We start from the raw sequence: 18,516 nt of genomic DNA, 5'->3' as shown, positions 1-18,516 counted from the left end.
TATTACAGGAAAATCATTTGCATCATTAGTTTGGGTGGGACACTTCTGGTTAGTACTATATCTCATTAGAGAGATTTCTCCAGGGTGGACGCTGTGGTTTCTGCTCCGGAAGCCAAGTAGGAAGGGGCCTCTTCCACCCTTCCTTCCTCTCTCTCCTCTCTCCTCCCTGCCCCCTTCTCTGCCATCTTTGTCACTTGCTCACTAAGTCCTGTCAGCTGGTTCAGATGCTGAAATCCTGTATGTAAGAGTAGAATAGACACTTAAAATTCGGACATTTTAGGTCTCACTTATTCCTGAGATATCAAAAAAGGGGGGAGAGCAGCATCAGCTTCAAGCCTTGTCCCTTCTTTGAAGCAAAAAAGAACCAATGAGGTTGGAGCTATTTCTTGAATCAGAGAGAAAATAGGCATAATGAAATAAATGGGATCCATATTAATTTATAAACAAACAGAGCACATCCCCTCAAGTCAATGTAGAAAGCCTCCAGAGCCAGAAATCTTCATAAAATCTGTCCTGAATTTTCCCTCTCACCTCATTTTTATACACACACCTGTTAGACGCTATTTCACCACAGGGCAAGCAGTTAGAAAGAGGAAGGTGTTGACTTAATGAAAAAGAAATTGTTGTGATGGCAACTCTTTCAAAGAACGTTTGCTTTCTATTCCCACAAAGCTGTTTTCTCTTCATGTTCTTTTTCTTCCTTTTCTCTTTCTCTTCATCTCTTTCCTTTGGCCGCTTTAGTCTCATCTATTCATTCACTTCTCTAATCTCTCCTGCCACCTCTCATATTCATCCTGCTTGCTTTCCTCATCACTGTTATATAATCATTCATTCACTACACACTTATCAAAAGTACTTGCATGTTCATAGCAGCACTATTTACAATAGCAAAGCCATAGAATCAAGCTAGGTGCCCATCAACAGTGGACTGGATCAAGAAAATGTGGTATATATACACCATGGAATAGCATGCAGCCACAAAAAAGAACAAAATTATGTCCTTTGCAACAAAATGGATGCAACTAGAAGCCATCATCCTAAGCAAATTAATGCAGAAACATAAAACCTAATACTACATGTTCTTATAAGTGGGAGCTAAACTTAGATGCACATGGACATGAAGATGGCAACAATAGACACTGGAGACTACAAGGGCTGAAAAACTCATTGTTGAAATCACTCTCTAGATATAAGTCTATCAAACATTGTACAGAAGAAAATGAAGGTGATAGTTTGTTTATCAGCCAATGATATTTCTTCAGTGTATTTGATTACGGTGTACAATAACTGGTAATACATTACTTGTATCAATGTTTAGTTGGATTGATATCAAAAATAAAGCATTTTGTAAAGAAAAAAAAAAAAAGCTTTGGATATACCAGTTCCTATGTTAGGCTCGGAGGATGTATTAACAAGAAAGACATGGTCACTGCCCTCATGAAGTTTTCATTCTGGTGAAGGGTAAAGGACATAGCATAACTATATGAACAAAAAGTAAATAAGTTAATTAAATAATTTCAAATTGTGATAAGATTTAGAGTGAAAACAAAAATAGCACTAGAGAAATACGGTAAAAGAAGTAAGCAAGGTACATACGTCATTTAGATGATCTCAGCTCACTGCAACCTGCAACCTCTGCCTCCCAGTTTCAAGTGATTCTCCTGCCTCAGCCTCCCAGTAGCTGGGATTACAGGCACTGGCCACCACACCAGACTAATTTTTTTTTAACTGAGTAGAGACGAAGTTTCACTATGTTGACCAGGCCAGTCTTGAACACCTGACCTCAAGTGATTTGCCTGCCTCAGCCTCCCAAAGTTCTGGGATTACAGGGGTGAGCCATGCACCCAGCCTAGATCAATTATTCTTAATTTCTTTTTTGTCATAGACTCCTTTAGAGTTTGGTGAAAACTGCCCATTGATTCTCAGAGTAGTCTTTGAAAAATATAAAATAAAATACATGGAATTAAAAATATGGCAATTATACTGAAATATAGATCTATTCACATATCTTTTGGGAGTCCACTGATGCCCAGGTTAGATTCTTTGTAAAACATCTTAAAGAGTTTGGATATTATTTTATAAAACATCTTAAAGAGTTTGGATATTATTTTAGATAGAATAGGAGGTAAAAATAAGGTTGTAATCACTGGTATAATATAGTATGATTTATGTTTTTAAATGATCACTCTTATTACCACATGGTAATTGATTTCATACGGCCAATAATGGAAGCACTTAGAAGGCAACTTTACTGTCGTAGGAAAGATATGATCCTAGTTTGGATTCAGATAGTAACTGTGGAAAAGGCTGTTTCTAAAAAGTATCACTTAGAATCTTCCTGTAAAGGAACATGCATTGCCTAAGTAGAAAATAAAGAAATGGGAATGGAAGAAGTATAATACATAAGTCTTTTTCTCTTCCTACTTCCTAAAGTCTCTCGTCAATCCTCTGAAGGTTTCCTTAGTAACACAAGTTTAGCAAACTCTTTTGAAGAGCTTGTGGCTTATAGCCCATAAAATATATAAAAAGATTTCTTTATACGTACTTGAAGCAAATATGTTTCCAGTAAATCTTAAAAGAAGTTGTTCTCCTTCTCGAACTTGGAAATGACGAGATGGCTCTGGAGGTCCCCCAAACCCTTCCAAGCGCAGGTTCTTAAGTGCCTGGCTTAAATCTTTGGGAGGCACCACTAAAACAGCTATTCTATATGGATTGTCCTTCTGGTGAGACAGCACTATGCAGGCAGTGGTGCTGAGCATGGCTTCCTCTAAAGATTTCACAAAAGTAACCAAACGACTATTGTCCATGGTGGAAGAGAGGTGAAGTACAATAAACCTGCATGGAAGAAAGAGGTGAGACCCGAGGGAAAAACGCAGCATCAAGAACATCACTGATACCTAATAACACCCAAGCAAAGAGCCGTTATCAAACAGACGTCTTTTAAAATCAAGTATTCTCAAGGCCAACAAGTTAGATTCATTAATGATTGTAAAGAAACTCTTGGCCATCAAGAAACCGGCTCAGGCTGGGCACCATGGCTCACGTCACTTGGGAGGCATCCCAGCACTTTGGGAGGCCATGGAGGGTGGATCTTTTGAGCCTAGAAGTTCAACACCAGCCTGAGCAACATGGCAAAACTCAATCTCTGTAAAAAAAAGAGAAAGAGATAAAAAAGAAACCAGCTCAAATCAAACTAAATTCTAAAACATGTTCTTAAACGAAGAAATCATACAGTCTCAGCTCAGCTCTAAACATGGCAGCATATTTTAAGTTATATTTTAATTAGAATTACAAAAGAGCATATTTAAAATATAGAAGAGAGAGATGAACACAATAATTTATTGACTCTCCATAGGATGCAGAATATATACCATAATTAAATGGGGATTGAAATATGCATCTCTGTGTAGGTGGGAAGGATCGTTAGGATGGACCTTGGTAGGGACTGCATTATGTATCACCGTCTCTGCACACATACACCTTCATGTGTTGAAGTAGTATCCCCTGGTACCTCAGAATGGGACCTTATTTGGAGATAGGGACTTTACAGAGCTAATCAGGTTAAGGTGAAGTCATTAGGGTCTTCTCTAATCCAGTATGACTGGTGTCATAAAAGAGAGAAATTTCAACACATAGAAATGCATAGAGAGAAAACACCCTGAGACCATGAAGACGGCCATCTACAAGCCAAGAAGAGAGGCCTGGGCAGCTCCTTCCCTCACAGCCCTTGGAAAGAACAAACCCTGCTAGCACCTTGATTTTGTACTTCTGGCCTCCAGAACTGTGAAACAGTAAGTTTCTGTTGTTTAAGCCACCAGTGTGTGGTACATTGTTACGGCAGCCTTAACAAACTAATACAGACCTCTTTCCCTGGACTGGGATACCCGTTCTCAAATTCTTCTCCAGTGATTTGGCCTAAAAGAGGCCCTCACCCAGAGTAGCCCTACATCCACAGACAAGGACTAACCAATGTGGGGATGCAAAGCCAGCCACCTTGGTACTGCAGAGCTCCCCAGAGGGTGTCAGGCTACAGAAATACTTCATCTGAAACCATCGTTTTTTCCATCTTCCTCCTTTGCCCTACAGGATTTACCCAAGAGCTCTCTTTCAATGAATCACTTGCTTTTCATCTCAGACTCTATTCCTAGGAAACTGGATTCAAGAAAATCATAAATGTAAAACCTCCCATTATGAAATAAAAACTGTCTTTAGATACTTTAGATACATGATCACCCGTCTCTATGAGTGGCTATCCTTCATGAACCTTAAATCTGTCTAAAACTCTTCTCATAATGGGCTGTGTCGAAAACATGGAAATGAGAAAGCAAAATGAGGGCACTGAAGTAACAAATTCCGCTTATCTATACATAGTTATAAGATATGCATAATATGAACAGTTAATTACTATCTCCATGGAATTTCAGAAATGAAGGTGCTATTTTAAAACTATTTTGGAGTTAGCAGAAACCTGTAGTTATGAGTGCTTTCCAAAAGCACTTGTTTAACTATCATAAATGAAATTACAGATAGCATATCCGTGTCAATTCTGGTTTGCATTTTAAGTATCCTTTAAAGAACGGTTAATATTTCTATTTGAAGGATTAAAATGTAATCTTACTATTCCATTTCTATAAACTCCATTTATGACCATCAGAAAAGAGTATCATCAACTTTGATTGTTTGTTATTGTATTACCTCTGCAAATGTTCATTCAATTCAACTGATATCAAGCCGCTCTGTATGGTTTTCACAACATCATCATCAAGCTCACACCAACCACTGTCTTGGCTTCTGAATCCCAGTAATTTCAAACATTCACTGGCATTTTTCCCAGGTTTTCTTATGGAGGCACCTTTTGTCCTATATGATGGTAACAGAAGAGATATTGGTACAATTTACACGGTATAAATATTATTTAATGCATTCATTCTTTCATTGTGAATGACCTAATAACAATTCATTAAGTACATACTATGTGCCAGTAATTATGCTTTGCACCAAAAATACAGAGATCAAACTATATAACCCTTGTCCTACAGAAGCACGTAGTAACACAGTATTATCTGATTACAGCACAAAGTGACCTGTGTGATAATTAAAGAAACGTACACGGTGGTTTAGGAGCAGAAGCAAGAGGCTCGGAAGCCTGCAAAGTTAAAATGCTAATATTTGAGATGAGCTTTGGAGAATGACAAGCTTTTTAAAACTGGCAAAATAGATTTAAGAGAGTACCCAAAAACATTAATAAACTCACTGATGTAAACCCAGATACTCTAGAATAGCAAACAGTGGTTGTAAAGCAAAAAAGGTAAGCGCACAAACCCAGGAGCAAAACTGCCCAGTTTCAAAGCCTGGGTGGCTCTGCCTCTTATGAACTGTATGACTATGAGCAAATTATTTCATTTCTCTGAATCTGTTTTCTTATCTATCATATGAAAATAATAATTGTACTGATATGGTTTGGCTGTGCCCCTATCCAAATCTCGTTTTGAATTGTAGCTTCCATAATTCCCAAATGTTGTGGGAGGGACCTGGTAGGAGACAATTGAATCATGGGGGCAGTTTCCCCCCGTACTGTTCTTGTGGTAGTGAGTAAGTCTCATGAGATCTAATGGTTTTATAAGGGGTCTCTCCTTTTGCTTGGCTCTCATTCTCTCTCGCCTTCTGCCATGTAAGACGTGTCTTTCACCTTCCACCATGATTGTGAGGCCTCCCCAGCCACATGGAACTGTGTCCATTAAACCTCTTTTTCTTTATAAATTATCAAGTCTTGGGTGTATTTTTATCAGTGGCATGAAAATGGACTAATACAAGTACCAACATCGTGGGATTAAATGAATTAATATTTGTAAAGCACTTATAATTGTAGTGAGCATAAGTAGTATTAATATTCTAACTCTACTTTCTACTGTAGGCACAGCCAATTTACTTTCTTGTACAATTTTCCTTCTTGTGTAGCCTGCCCCACCCAAAGGCCCTAAAGAAATTGGCTGTATGTGCCATGTGATATTTTTCCCCAACCACAGCTCATGTGACTAACAGTATACCAATTTCGAACGGCCAGCCAATTTGATTATCTTTCTTTGGAATTTGACTAAGTGGTCCAGGGACTGTAACTTATCACAGTCCTATTTCTGTGGTACCTTGGTCAATGAAAATTAATAAGCAGAAAGATTATTCAGAAAGGAAAAATAGATGCTAAGAGAGAAAAGGAGAAAAATCAAGAGGAGAGGATCCATATAGTCCTAGAGATCCATATAGTCCTAGAGATAGAGAAAGCAGAGGTTCACTATTGTAGCCTCAAAATAAAATATTTTATTGAATTTGTTTAAGTGAACATCTGTTCCCTACAATTGAAGGAAGAAAAGTCCCTAATACTGAACATCTTTGGGGAAAAATACATAGTCTAATGATGCTACCTACACTCCACAAAGAGACAGAGCCATGGTATATGAATGGAGACCAGAATGTGAATTTCATATATTCATTTGTGAAGTGAACTAGAGTTAAAGGCTTAAAAACCAACTTACTTTCACAGGTTGACGTGTCCTATGACCCATGGATTCAGATTAGAAACTGAACTTGATTTAAAATGTCTACTCTGAAAACTTCTTACTCTGTATTGGTTACTTCAGGGGATCAGCTAGATTAAAATTAGGAGCTTAGGGGAAAAATAACATTTACTTTTATGCTACTGGGTTATAACCACAGATATGGTGAATTCTGTAACCCTTGGAAGTTAATAATTTATTTACACAGGAAGTTACACTCTCACTGAATCCAGAATGTTGGTCATTTACTAGAAATTGACTTGAATGTAATTTTTTTTCTGATAGCATTCATTCACTTTTTTTTCTGTCGAAAACCTAAATTATCTGTGGAGACCGGCAGGCTCCCAAGGGTGGTGGGGCTGTCCCTAATCCTAGGACCATTGGGTATATAACCTAAGGCAAATAGTGTATTTGTCATTCATTAATGCTCCTCACCAGAATATCCAATTTCACCCTGATCTGAATATATGACAGGGTTACACTTCCTGGACTCTGTGGTTGAATGGGGCCAAGTGACTAGTTCCAGTAAATGATGTGAATGAAAAAAAAATATGTGTCACTTTGAGGCCAAGCACTTAATTGCTAATATGGGTCTAGCCAAAGATCTTTCTTCTGCCACTGTCATAGCAACCGAACAGTGGCTGTTCTATCTAGAGTAAGTATGACCAAGAAGCAGCCTACGTTTGATGGCCACGACAGATGCAAAGATTGTCGTTTAAGCCCTTGGGATTTGAGAGTTTTGTTACCATGCCATAACCTAGGCTAATCTGCACTATATCTGTCTTCTGGTTCCAGTGATCCATTCAGTGATGAGTTTGTGATAGATCTGGAGTGAGAATCAGGCCCTGGGCTTTTATGCATATTCATAGGGAAAAAGCTTCCTCTTTTCCACTGAACTTGGACTTATAAAGATGTAGCTATGTTGCCAGAATGAGGAACAAGCATGTCAGAGAATGGAATTGGCACAGAGGAAAGCAGATAGAGATGAGGAAGAGAGATTAGGTTCTTCCTGGTTGAAGAAATATATATATAGATAGATACATCCTCAGATTTTTAATTTACATATATCAAAAATTCTTTTTTGCTTAAATACTTCGGATTTGCTTTCCCGTCACTTAAATCAAGAGTCCTTAATGATATAAAGATTAAATTTAAACTTTAATAGGCACAGTCCACATTCAAATTAAATAATCTGATGGTATACTTGTGTCTCGCAGCTGTTAACAGCTCTGCAACTAAACTATTTCCTTCATATATGTTATTAGCAAAGTTTGACAACTAGTATTGTCTGACAGTGAATAGCACTTCATCAAACTCCATAAAAGGCAACATGCTGACATAGTGATAGTTCCAAAAATAGTAAAGATTTATTTTTTAAATGTGTTTATTTTAAAATGACCAATTTTGCTTGGGATTCACGCAGACAGTACTAATCTCTCTGAGGTTACTGATTAAAATGTCATGCTACTTTTTCTGTGGAAAAAAAATAATATATGATACAGAACTTGACAAGCATTCAAACTATCAAAATTCTCATTCTATATTATATTTTACTTTCGGGATATTTTCTTTGTGATATTCATCATGCATAGATATTTAAACGTGAATGTCACCAATGTTTTGAGGTTAACTTTTTCTCAGGAAACTATAATTATTCATTAAAGTATTAATTTTAAATGGTATGCTGTATTCAAAAAACTTAAAATATTTTCCCATTTTAAGTTATTCATGTTGATTATAAAATTCCTTTAAAATGGAAAAGTAAAGGGAAGAAGAAAGTCCACATAGCCACATTGTCTGAAGTCAAATATTACAATATATAGATACATTTCTGGTAGTTTTTATTTTTACATGGATTTTTTGACTTTAAAGTGGTGAAATATTTGACGTATTTTAAAACATGTCATATTTATGTTAATATTATGTCATAAATATTGCCATATTTATGTCAATATTTGACATATTGTATGACAAATTGTGTACCTTAACTTTACCATTTGTAATCAGTGTAATGGTTGTTGGATATCAATTCAAATGACCTGAGTGCCTACCACACAGCTGAGAGAAACGTTCTCTCTTGATATAACTGTACATTCTGACTGTAGGTCCATCTACTCTTGGAGCTTTACTCAGTTCAAGGTGTCACAGTTATAATTATCGTACAGAGGAAAAAACCCTACATAATCTAAGTAGTCCTCGGTCTTCATGTATCGTCCCATTCTCCTTTGCTTTGCTGATGTTGCTGCCTCACTGCTACTGAAAACAAAAGATCCTCCATGATCTGATGCAGTGCCCTCGTTTGGTGTATTTACCTACGTGTGCCACTACTCTGGCAATAGCTTTTAAGGTGAGGAAAAAGAAGAAAACTCTCTTTCCACTGTTATGCTATATGTGATTCAGTTATTCCACCCTGAGCTTGAGCTCCCAATGACACTGTACCTTAGTGGACCCATGCACCCTGGCCCCCAACATGCCCACACAGTAATTTTTTTAAAGAAATTTTCACAGTGCTGGAACTGTCTTATATTTTATCCAGTTTCTGGACAATAAATGAGCACAGGTCATCCTAGGCTGAAATGTAGTCATCCATTCAAATTTCTTTCTCTATTATGCTATCTTTTCTTGCCAGCTGACAGCAGAATATCCACTTAAATCCAACAGAAACGTTTCAATAATGTTGCACCTCAGGAAAAAAAAGGGAGTGATGACTTCAATCTCTTTCATCTCAGGAGACTCTGTTCACTCTGTAGATTTGTCTGTGTATCCCTAGGGACAATAAGATTCATATACCAAGGAGTATACAGATAAGTAGATGTATTGGATACGACTCTTTGGGGTACAGGTAACAGAAACCCAAATTCATTTTACTTAGTTATAAATAAATTAATTATAGTAATCCTTGATTGTTAATGGGGAAAAGAGACAAATGTGGAGGGCCTCAGATATAAACTCTGTCTGGAATTGGAATATCATCTTTGTCTAATTACTTCTCTTCTCTGCATCTTTCCTTTTTTATCTAGTACTATTAATAATCATTCTTTTTCCAGCAGCAGAAATCACGGTTGTTGACAACTTCTGAGTTTTATATCCTAAGGTATGAGCTACACCCAAAATTACCCTTTTTATTAGGCATCAGGGAATTACAATCAGCCTCTTGTGGTTCAAGTGTTTAATTATACGTAGGGATATTAATGAATATAGAAGCTCCCATTGCATCTGCATGGATAGAAAGGGCAATTTGCAGAAATTGTGGTACAATTCCCAAAACATAAGGTGTCTAGCAGGGAAAACAATAGATATATCCTCCAGTCTGCATTTTCTCAAGCCTAACAGTACACAATTACATATTTCCCAGTTAAATTGCCTAAATACCACACAAACGACATTCAAAAGATTTTTCACAAGATTAAAAAATCTGCTCCAATGCACCTTAATATTTTGTTTCTGTAACTAGGAAATAGACACTATCGGGAATTTTTCAAGGATAGTTTCTTTTGTATTTAAAAACTAAATTATTTCCCACTTGGCATTCCAATTCACAGGGAACCTTGTTTTCTTACAGAAAATAGTACATATGAATTAAAAATACTTCTAAATACACTACCTCCAAATTTAACACATGAAACAAATCTTACTTTCTCTGTAAGCATTTACTTCAATGTTTCATTGAAACAATTTCACTCCATTAAATGAGATTTGCCTGTGTTGACAATACGGCACTCACTGATAAGTACAAAGGAAAATGTAGTATGTGCGATTTCATTATTTATAAAATTGTCATTTCCTTCTTAGGTAGACTGTCTAAAATATTATAAATTTAATACACAAAATCCACAATTATAAATAACAAATTTAGAATAATCTCTAGTTTAAAACAACTAGATCTTGATAAATGTGCTTTTTGATTTTTTTTTTTTTTTTTTTTGGCTTGCATACTTTTGAAAGAATTTTTTGATACAAATTCTTTTGAAATTTTCCAAACTCCTCTCCAAATAAAATGTGTGAAGTCAGGGTTGCAGCTAAGGGAGAAACCAGGCAGGAATGAGGGGATTACTAAGATGGCAAGCACCTTTCCTGTAATGTAGATGCAGGAGCATGCAACCGTAAGCAATAATCAAGTGAGCAGAACATGAAGCTGTCAGTCCTTGGGGTAACAGCCATGTGGGAAAGGTGAACTTGAGATCTTCACCAAGACTCTCAAGAAGGTTAATGTAGCCCCAGGTAAGTAGCAGATGGTTCTCAGCAGAGGTGGGAACAAATGCCACCTTGAGGAAAGCAACTCCATTATGCCTGAAGAAACCCCACGTTTGCATGCTCACAAGCAAAAGTTCTCAAACAAATTAGAAGGTAAATGCCACGGATGACAGATATAAACACTCCCAAAGACTTCAGATGTTAGAATTAGGAGATTTAAGATGAAAACAACTATATATGAAAAGTTTAATAAAGGACAGTATCCCACAAATAAGTAAGCAGGAGGAAACTCTAAAGATAATTAGGGAGATTTAAATAAGGGCCACGTAGAACTTTTTTTTGTTTTTTGTTTCTGTTTTTGTTTTTTTAAACAGGGTCTCACTCTGTCACCCAGGCTGGAGTGTAGTGGCATGATCTCGGCTCACTACAGCCTCAATCTCCTGTGCTCCCACCTCAGCCTTCCCAGTAGCTGGGAAAATAGAACTTTAAGAAATAAAAAATATAATTGTCTAAAACAAAACTCAAATAATAGATTAAAAGTACATTTTTAAGGTATGCGTTATTTTTGCCATTTCAAACTGGAATGTGAATAAATCGCACAGAATATGGCACATAGAGACAGGGAGATGGAAAACATAAGGGAAGTAAAACAATACGGAATTTAAAAAGAGGTGGTCATTTGTCAATTTTGACTTTTGTTGCCATTGCTTTTGTGTTTTAGATATGAAGTCCTTGCCCATGCCTATGTCCTGAATTGTATTGCCTAGGTTTTCTTCTAGGGTTTTTGTGGTTTTGGGTCTAACATTTAAGTTGCTAATCTATCGTGAATTAATTTCCATATAAGGTGTAAGGAACGGATCCAGTTTCAGCTTTCTACATATGGCTTGCTAGTTTTCCCAGCACCATTTATTTATTTATTTATTTATTTTTAGAAATATCTTAACAAATTTTATTTTGCTGATATCTTTCTTTTATGTGTGTACCAAAGTGATGGCCAGTACAAATCCATGTCTAATTAAGTCCAGAAGAGCTCCTTCAATAAGTGCAAAATGAAAGTTATGAGTGATAAGAAAGCGTCATGTCAGTTTCATTGGCAGCATTTTCTCTTTCTTAGTGGTTCATAAAATAGTGCAGTGCTTTGCTGTCGATGGTGTCTTAAATTCGGTGAATATTCAAAGTTAAATCTAATGCTGAACAGTGGCTGTGTGCAAGCCGGGTGATGTGTGTGCTGTGTGTGTTCGCTCATCTAATGCTCATGACACCTTGTCAGCTGTGAGGGAGGAGAGGGAACTGGGGAGCCCCGGGGATGGGAGTGCAGGGTGCAGTTTAGAAAGTGGGGGGTGGTCAGGGGTGGCCCCTGGGAGAGGTTTGAGCCAAGACTGCAGGTGGCAAGGGGGTCATGCCTGAGCCTGGGAGGGGGGGATCCCAGGTCCCAGCAGTTCTGTTTATTTCTTATTTTGGAATCCTTTCCCCATTTCTTGTTTTTGTCAGGTTTGTCAAAGATCAGATGGTTATAGATGTGTGGTATTATTTCTGAGGGCTCTGTTCTGTTCCATTAGTCTATATCTCTGTTTTGGTACCAGTACCATGCTGTTTTGGTTACTGCAGCCTTGTAGTATAGTTTGAATTCAGGTAACATGATGCCTCCAGCTTCACTCTTTTGGCTTAGGATTGTCTTGGCAATATGGGCTCTTTTTTGGTTCCATATGAACTTGAAAGTAGTTTTTTCCAATTTTGTGAAGAAAGTCATTGGTAGCTTAATGGGGATGGCATTGTATTAAACTAAAGAGCTTCTACACAGCAAAATAAACTACCATCAGAGGGAACAGGCAACCTACAGAATGGGAGAAAAATTTTGCAATCTACTCATCTGACAAAGGGCTAATATCCAGAACCTACAAAGAACTCAGACAAATTTACAAGAGAAAAACAAACAACCCTATAAAAAAGTGGGCAAAGGATATGAACAGACACTTCTTAAAAGAAGACATTTATGCAGCCAACAGACACATGAAAAAATGCTCATCATCACTCACCATCAGAGAAATGCAAAGCAAAACCACAATGAAATACCATCTCACACATTTAGAATGGCAATCATTAAAAAGTCAGGAAACAACAGGTGCTGGAGAGGATGTGGAGAACGAGGAACACTTTTACACTGTTGGTGGGACCATAAATTAGTTCAACCATTGTGAAAGACAGTGTAGCGATTCCTCAAGGATCTAGAACTAGAAATATCATTTGACCCAGCCATCCTATTACTGGGTATATACCCAAAGGATTATAAATCATTCTGCTATAAAGACACATGCACACGTATGTTTATTGCGGCACTATTCACAATAGCAAAGACTTGAAATCAACCCAAATGTCCATCAGTGACAGACTGGATTAAGAAAATGTGGCACATATACACCATGGAATACTGTGCAGCCATAAAAAAGGATGAGTTCGTGTCCTTTGTAGGGACATGGATGCAGCTGGAAACCATTATTCTCAGCAAACTATTGCAAGAACAGAAAACCAAACACTGTATGTTCTCACTCATAGGTGGGAACTGAATAATGAGATCACTTGGACACAGGAAGGGGAACATCACACACCGGGGTCTGTTGTGGGGTGGGGATACAGGGTAGGGATAGCATTAGGAGATATACCTAAGGTAAATGATGAGTTAATGGGCACAGGACACAAACATGGCACTTGTATACATATGTAACAAACCTGTACGTTGTGCACATGCACCCTAGAACTTAAAATATAATAAAAATAAATAAATAAATAAATAAATAAATAAATAAATAAATAAATGAATAAGGTGGTCATATATACATCTATACAACTATTTGGAAACTCAGAAGGACAGAGTGCATACAATGGAGAAGTGCCATCATTTGATTAGAAAGCACATAAGAACTTTTCAGAAATGTGAAAAGGCATACATCCACTTATTCAGGAAGCACAATATATTGTATTCAGAAAAAGTTTAAAATTTGCATCTAGGCACATCATAGATAAATGCAAAACACCAAGTGCAAAGAAAAGATCTTGAAAGCAGCAGACAAAATAAAGCAGATGATCCATAAAGTTATGAAAATTGCGTCCACTGCAGTCTTCACAATGGCAATAAAGAGTGACATAATATCTCCAAAGAAGTGGAAAAAAATCATTTTTATCCTAGTATGTTATAGCAAATGTGGTAGGTGGTCTCCAAAGATGACCCCTAGTGAACTATGCTCTCTCCCAAACAAACCACAGTGACTCAACTTTAACATATGGAGTGCTGCCGTAGAAGAAGAATAAAATGTGTCGGGACAAATATAAGTATATGTGATCAAACAGAGAAATAAATAAAAGCAAAAGAATAATTGAAAATTTCAGAATAGTGGTTAAATTTGGTGGGGATGAGTGACTGTGGTGAGGACAAAGGGGATTGAATGAGGTGGGGCAAGTAAGGAGATGCATAATTTTATCGATAACGATCAGTTTATCATTTGATATTAGCTGTACTAGTTGTCCATTTCATTATATGGTATGACTTACATATATTTTATAAATATTCTCAGGTATGAATCGCATATTACATTTGAACAACTTAATCTTGAAAGCAATTCCATTATGTCGGAAATGTCATTTTTCATGGGCAAAAACCATTTTCCTGTCTAACTCTCTAAAATATTGATTGCATAGTAAGGAATAAACTCCTATTTAATAAGGTATTTTCCCCCTTTACTGCCACGAGAAATCTTTTTTGGCACATAATTAAATGACTCTCATCTTTTCCCTAGAAATCATTCAGACATAAAGGAACATGACACAATACAGACCTTTCATTCTTAATCTTCAGACTATGCTTTGGCCTCAAATAGTTTTCATCTTTTTCATTACATGGAGTATGGATTGCTTTTTGTGTTTCTGTTTCCATAGAAAATGTCCAACTGGCTTTCATTCTTTGATGAAAGAATGCTAAATAAACAGTTGAGATGGATTCTCATTTGCTTGTTTTATGCTCCACTAGATGGAAAAAAAATGTACCTACTATTTGAGACTAATAACAACATAGCACATTGTAATGTGTCAATTTAATATTGTCAAAAAGTGCAGATGAATTTGCAATACAATTTACATTTCCACGAGTTTACTCACTAATTTATTTAATTTACCTAATGTTTTTAGCATTTACTATGCTGCAATTGTGCTAAGTGATGACATGTAAAAGAGAATATATATTATTGCTACAGGAGAATGTAGGGTGTGTACAAAGGATGGGGTTGGCACAAAAAGAGAGCACTTGATTGCTCCTAGAGAGCTTAGGATATCTGCGCAGAAAAAGAAAAAGTTGAACTGAAACTTACAGAATAGGCAAGAGTTTATCAGTTAAATGTGGCAGAAGAAAGATTTTCTAGAAGAGAAATTATGTACAAAGGCAAAAAAAAGTGTCAATTTCTAGCAACTTGGCCAATTTAACTGATGACAAATAGCCATTTTCCCACTCCACAAGAATTCTGGACAAAATGTCACATAAACACACACACACACACAGAAACACACACTTGCACACACACACACTTATATGAACTCAAAAGCTGAAAAAGAAATCCCCTCTAGATCTGGACTCAAGGATCTAAAAAGTAAGAATTCTCTTTCTTCCTTAGGGAACTCGAGGAATTGATTCTGTGGGTGCTCCTTCCTCAATCGGCCTCCTCTTCTCAACCCCAAACATGCACACATCCCAGGGACTCGAGGTACATTTTAATATCTATTCCCAGACATAAGATGCAACCTCCAGCTGCGCAGGGAGGGAACTTGAACTAAGTCTTGAAGCTGGGATCTCAGAAGGGCATCACTGGCCATGAGAGAGGCATAACCTTTTCTGGTTATTTGGTTATTGGTAGCAATAACCAAAACCCTGTTGCTTGTTGGCTCAAGAAAGTAGTCAAGAAGCACACACATACAAAATTAATTGCTTTGGATTGGGGGAAAAGGGAGAAGAAGAGTTGATATTTATATCTGATCAAAAATTAAAATCAATACTTGGAAATGAATGTCTAAGGGTAAGAGCCTAGAACAGAATCAGTATGAAATTCTGCAAGATTACACTATGCTCCCAGATAGATGATATAGTGTTATACATCATGTTAATAAATAGATTATTCTAAAAGAGACCATAAAATAAATATGCTTAAATAATTAAAGGAATAAAGGAAGAAATACAGCTGAACCTTGAACAACACAGGTTTGAATTCTGTAGGTCTACGTGTACACAGATTTTCTTGCTCCTCTGCCACTCCTGAGACAGCGACACCAACCCCTCCTCTTCCTCCTCCTCCTCAGCCTACTCAAAATGAAGATGACAAGGATGAAAACCTTTATGATTATCCACTTCCACTTAATGAATATGATTTTCTTAATAACGTTTTCTTTTCTCTAGCTTGCTTTATTATAAGAAGCAGTATATAGTACATATACCTTAAAAATATGTGTTAATAGACTGTTTATATCATTGGTAAGGTTTTTCTCCTGGTCAACCATAGGCTATAAGCAGTTCAGTTTTGAGGAGTCAAAAGTTATACACACATTTTCAACTGCTTGGTAGTTGGCACCCCTAATTCCCCTGCATTGTTCAAGGATCAACTATATAAAGCGTAGTAAAACAATGAAGCAGATTGGAAAAAGCACTAAGCTTTTAGAAATGTTAATTATAGTGAATAAAATGAACAATTTAAACAAATGATAAAAAATTAATAATGTGTATAATAAACCTTAGGAAATCACCCAAGCACATCATATAAAGTATTTAAAAATATCAAAGTAAGATTATGAAATATGGATAATAATATGAATTATGTTTAACTCATTTATATTCATTGTCATAAGATTATTTTACATATATTATCTTGCTTACACTTGCTTTTAAAAGTAGACACATATCACCATGCTGATGTTTTGTTTACTTTCCATTATCTCTTTCATATAAATTTTTACTTTTGAATTTTTCTGCTTTTATATTATTTATGCTCAATATCAAATTTTAAAGATAAGAATAATACTTGCTTGTTCTTGATATCTTGAATCTTATTAAGTCAGCCTATTAATTTTATCTACTTTAAGAGCATGTGAGTAGTCCCTTCTGAGAGCCCTTGTATTTAAAAACAAAACAGAAACAAAATGGCGTCTTTGTAGGATGAAAACCCTAATTTCTCAATCTTGCCCTTTGAGAACTTGAGAACTTTGAAGATTTTGGTCCATTTTTATTTCCTGATATTAGTGCTGCAAAGAATAAAACTGACACCAGATTGATTTCATTCCTTTTTTGCATAATCTGTTTCTGGTTAACGGATGCTTACGGAATTATGTTTTATTTAAACCTACATTTCAGTTTGCCATGTTATGTCTAAGTTGGGTCTTTTTTCATAAATTTTTCTAGTAACCGATCAGCACTTTTAACTCAAGGCTTTAATCAGCATCAAAAAATCAAATTCACCTAGGCCTTTGATTGTTGCTTTTTTAATGATTGCTTGGCCTCTTCTTCAATGGTACCTATAATTATCAGTTTGCAGCACTTTGAAATGACTCCTTATCATATTTTGGTCCCTTTTCATCTCATCTTGTTATCTTTATGCCACATCCCTTTGTCCTTTCATCTTTTCTTCATCTATTCTGATGATTTTCTGCTAGTGTTTCTTGGCAATTATGCTTACTGGCTACGACTAAACTTATAAAATAGGTTTCTTTAATATTCTCCAGGTAACTGTAATTCTCATTATTCAAATGACTGAGAAACATCAGGATGATGCTATCTCTCTCTTCCTTTGTATTTCTACAAGTTTGTTTTTTGTTGTTTTTGATATTCTTTAGAAATCTTGGTATTGATTTGTTTTTCTTCAAACACCACGTAGGATTTTGGTTTTTTTTCTTACCCTCAAATGAATGCTCATCCACCAATTATTGTTTGGTAGCTATTTGAATCTCATTCTTGAATCTAGAGATGAGATCCCTTTGCATAATACCTGATTCAATTGTCAGCATCTAGCCGTTTTTACTGAGTATAATTCCTCTGGACTAAGGTATGTCTTTCTCCTACCTCTGCTGACTAAATTTCCAGTGCTTTGAATAGATTGAAGCTTTCAAAATGTGCCACCCCAGCATGCATTTCTGCTAGGGTTCTTACTGTCTCCATCTTTATCTTTATACTTGTAGGAATTTTGGGGTCCATAACAGCTAAAATTATTACCTTTTTTTGGATCCACAATATTTTCTTTCTAGATTAAAGGTATTTCATACTATTTTAATACAGAATTTAAATACAAGATATTTGACTGCAAGTTTTAATCATCTAAGCTTCTTTGTTTGACATTAAGCCAGTCACAATATTAGAAACTTACTCACCGGCTGAAATATGAAGATGTAATCCTATTTATTGTGGCACTTGCTCGTCTTTTATGATCTATCTCAGAATCAAGATTGTTTTTATCAAGGTATGGAGAACAAGGTAAAAATACAGTCACTGGCTTCTGAAAAGGATAAGTTGATGGGTGCTGAATGTGAATCAGAGGGCTTGTGGATTGGACTGAGTAGAAAGTATCTTGCTGTGCTTTTAAATGTGCCACCAGAGCTGGGTCAACTGGTTGGATCTAAACAAAAAATATATTTTTTCTTACATTTTAATAGAAAAGATGCAAACTGTTGGTACATTTCTAATCCAGTTTTTTGAAAATTTTATGGAGCATAGTTTTATACATTTCTCTATACATTGTTAGCTGTAATC

General features: G+C 36.2%; 1 protein-coding gene across 3 annotated transcripts in view; it reads right to left on the bottom strand.

Annotated features, from left to right (window-relative positions):
• DTHD1 (death domain containing 1) overlaps positions 1–18,516 on the bottom strand; it is a 71,204-nt gene that overhangs the window by 39,144 nt on the left and 13,544 nt on the right. For all 3 annotated transcript variants that reach the window (XM_065544858.2, XM_065544856.2, XM_065544857.2), the window contains 3 exons: positions 18,138–18,382; positions 4,696–4,860; positions 2,546–2,835 (listed from right to left, as the gene is read on the bottom strand). In XM_065544858.2, coding sequence (XP_065400930.1) covers positions 2,546–2,835; positions 4,696–4,860; positions 18,138–18,382 — 700 coding nt within the window. The remainder of the gene's footprint in view (positions 1–2,545; positions 2,836–4,695; positions 4,861–18,137; positions 18,383–18,516) is intronic.

Source organism: Macaca fascicularis, chromosome 5, assembly GCF_037993035.2.
Source record: "Macaca fascicularis isolate 582-1 chromosome 5, T2T-MFA8v1.1".
NCBI classification, from domain to species: domain Eukaryota; kingdom Metazoa; phylum Chordata; class Mammalia; order Primates; family Cercopithecidae; genus Macaca; species Macaca fascicularis.
This window is presented reverse-complemented; position numbering and strand designations above follow the sequence as displayed.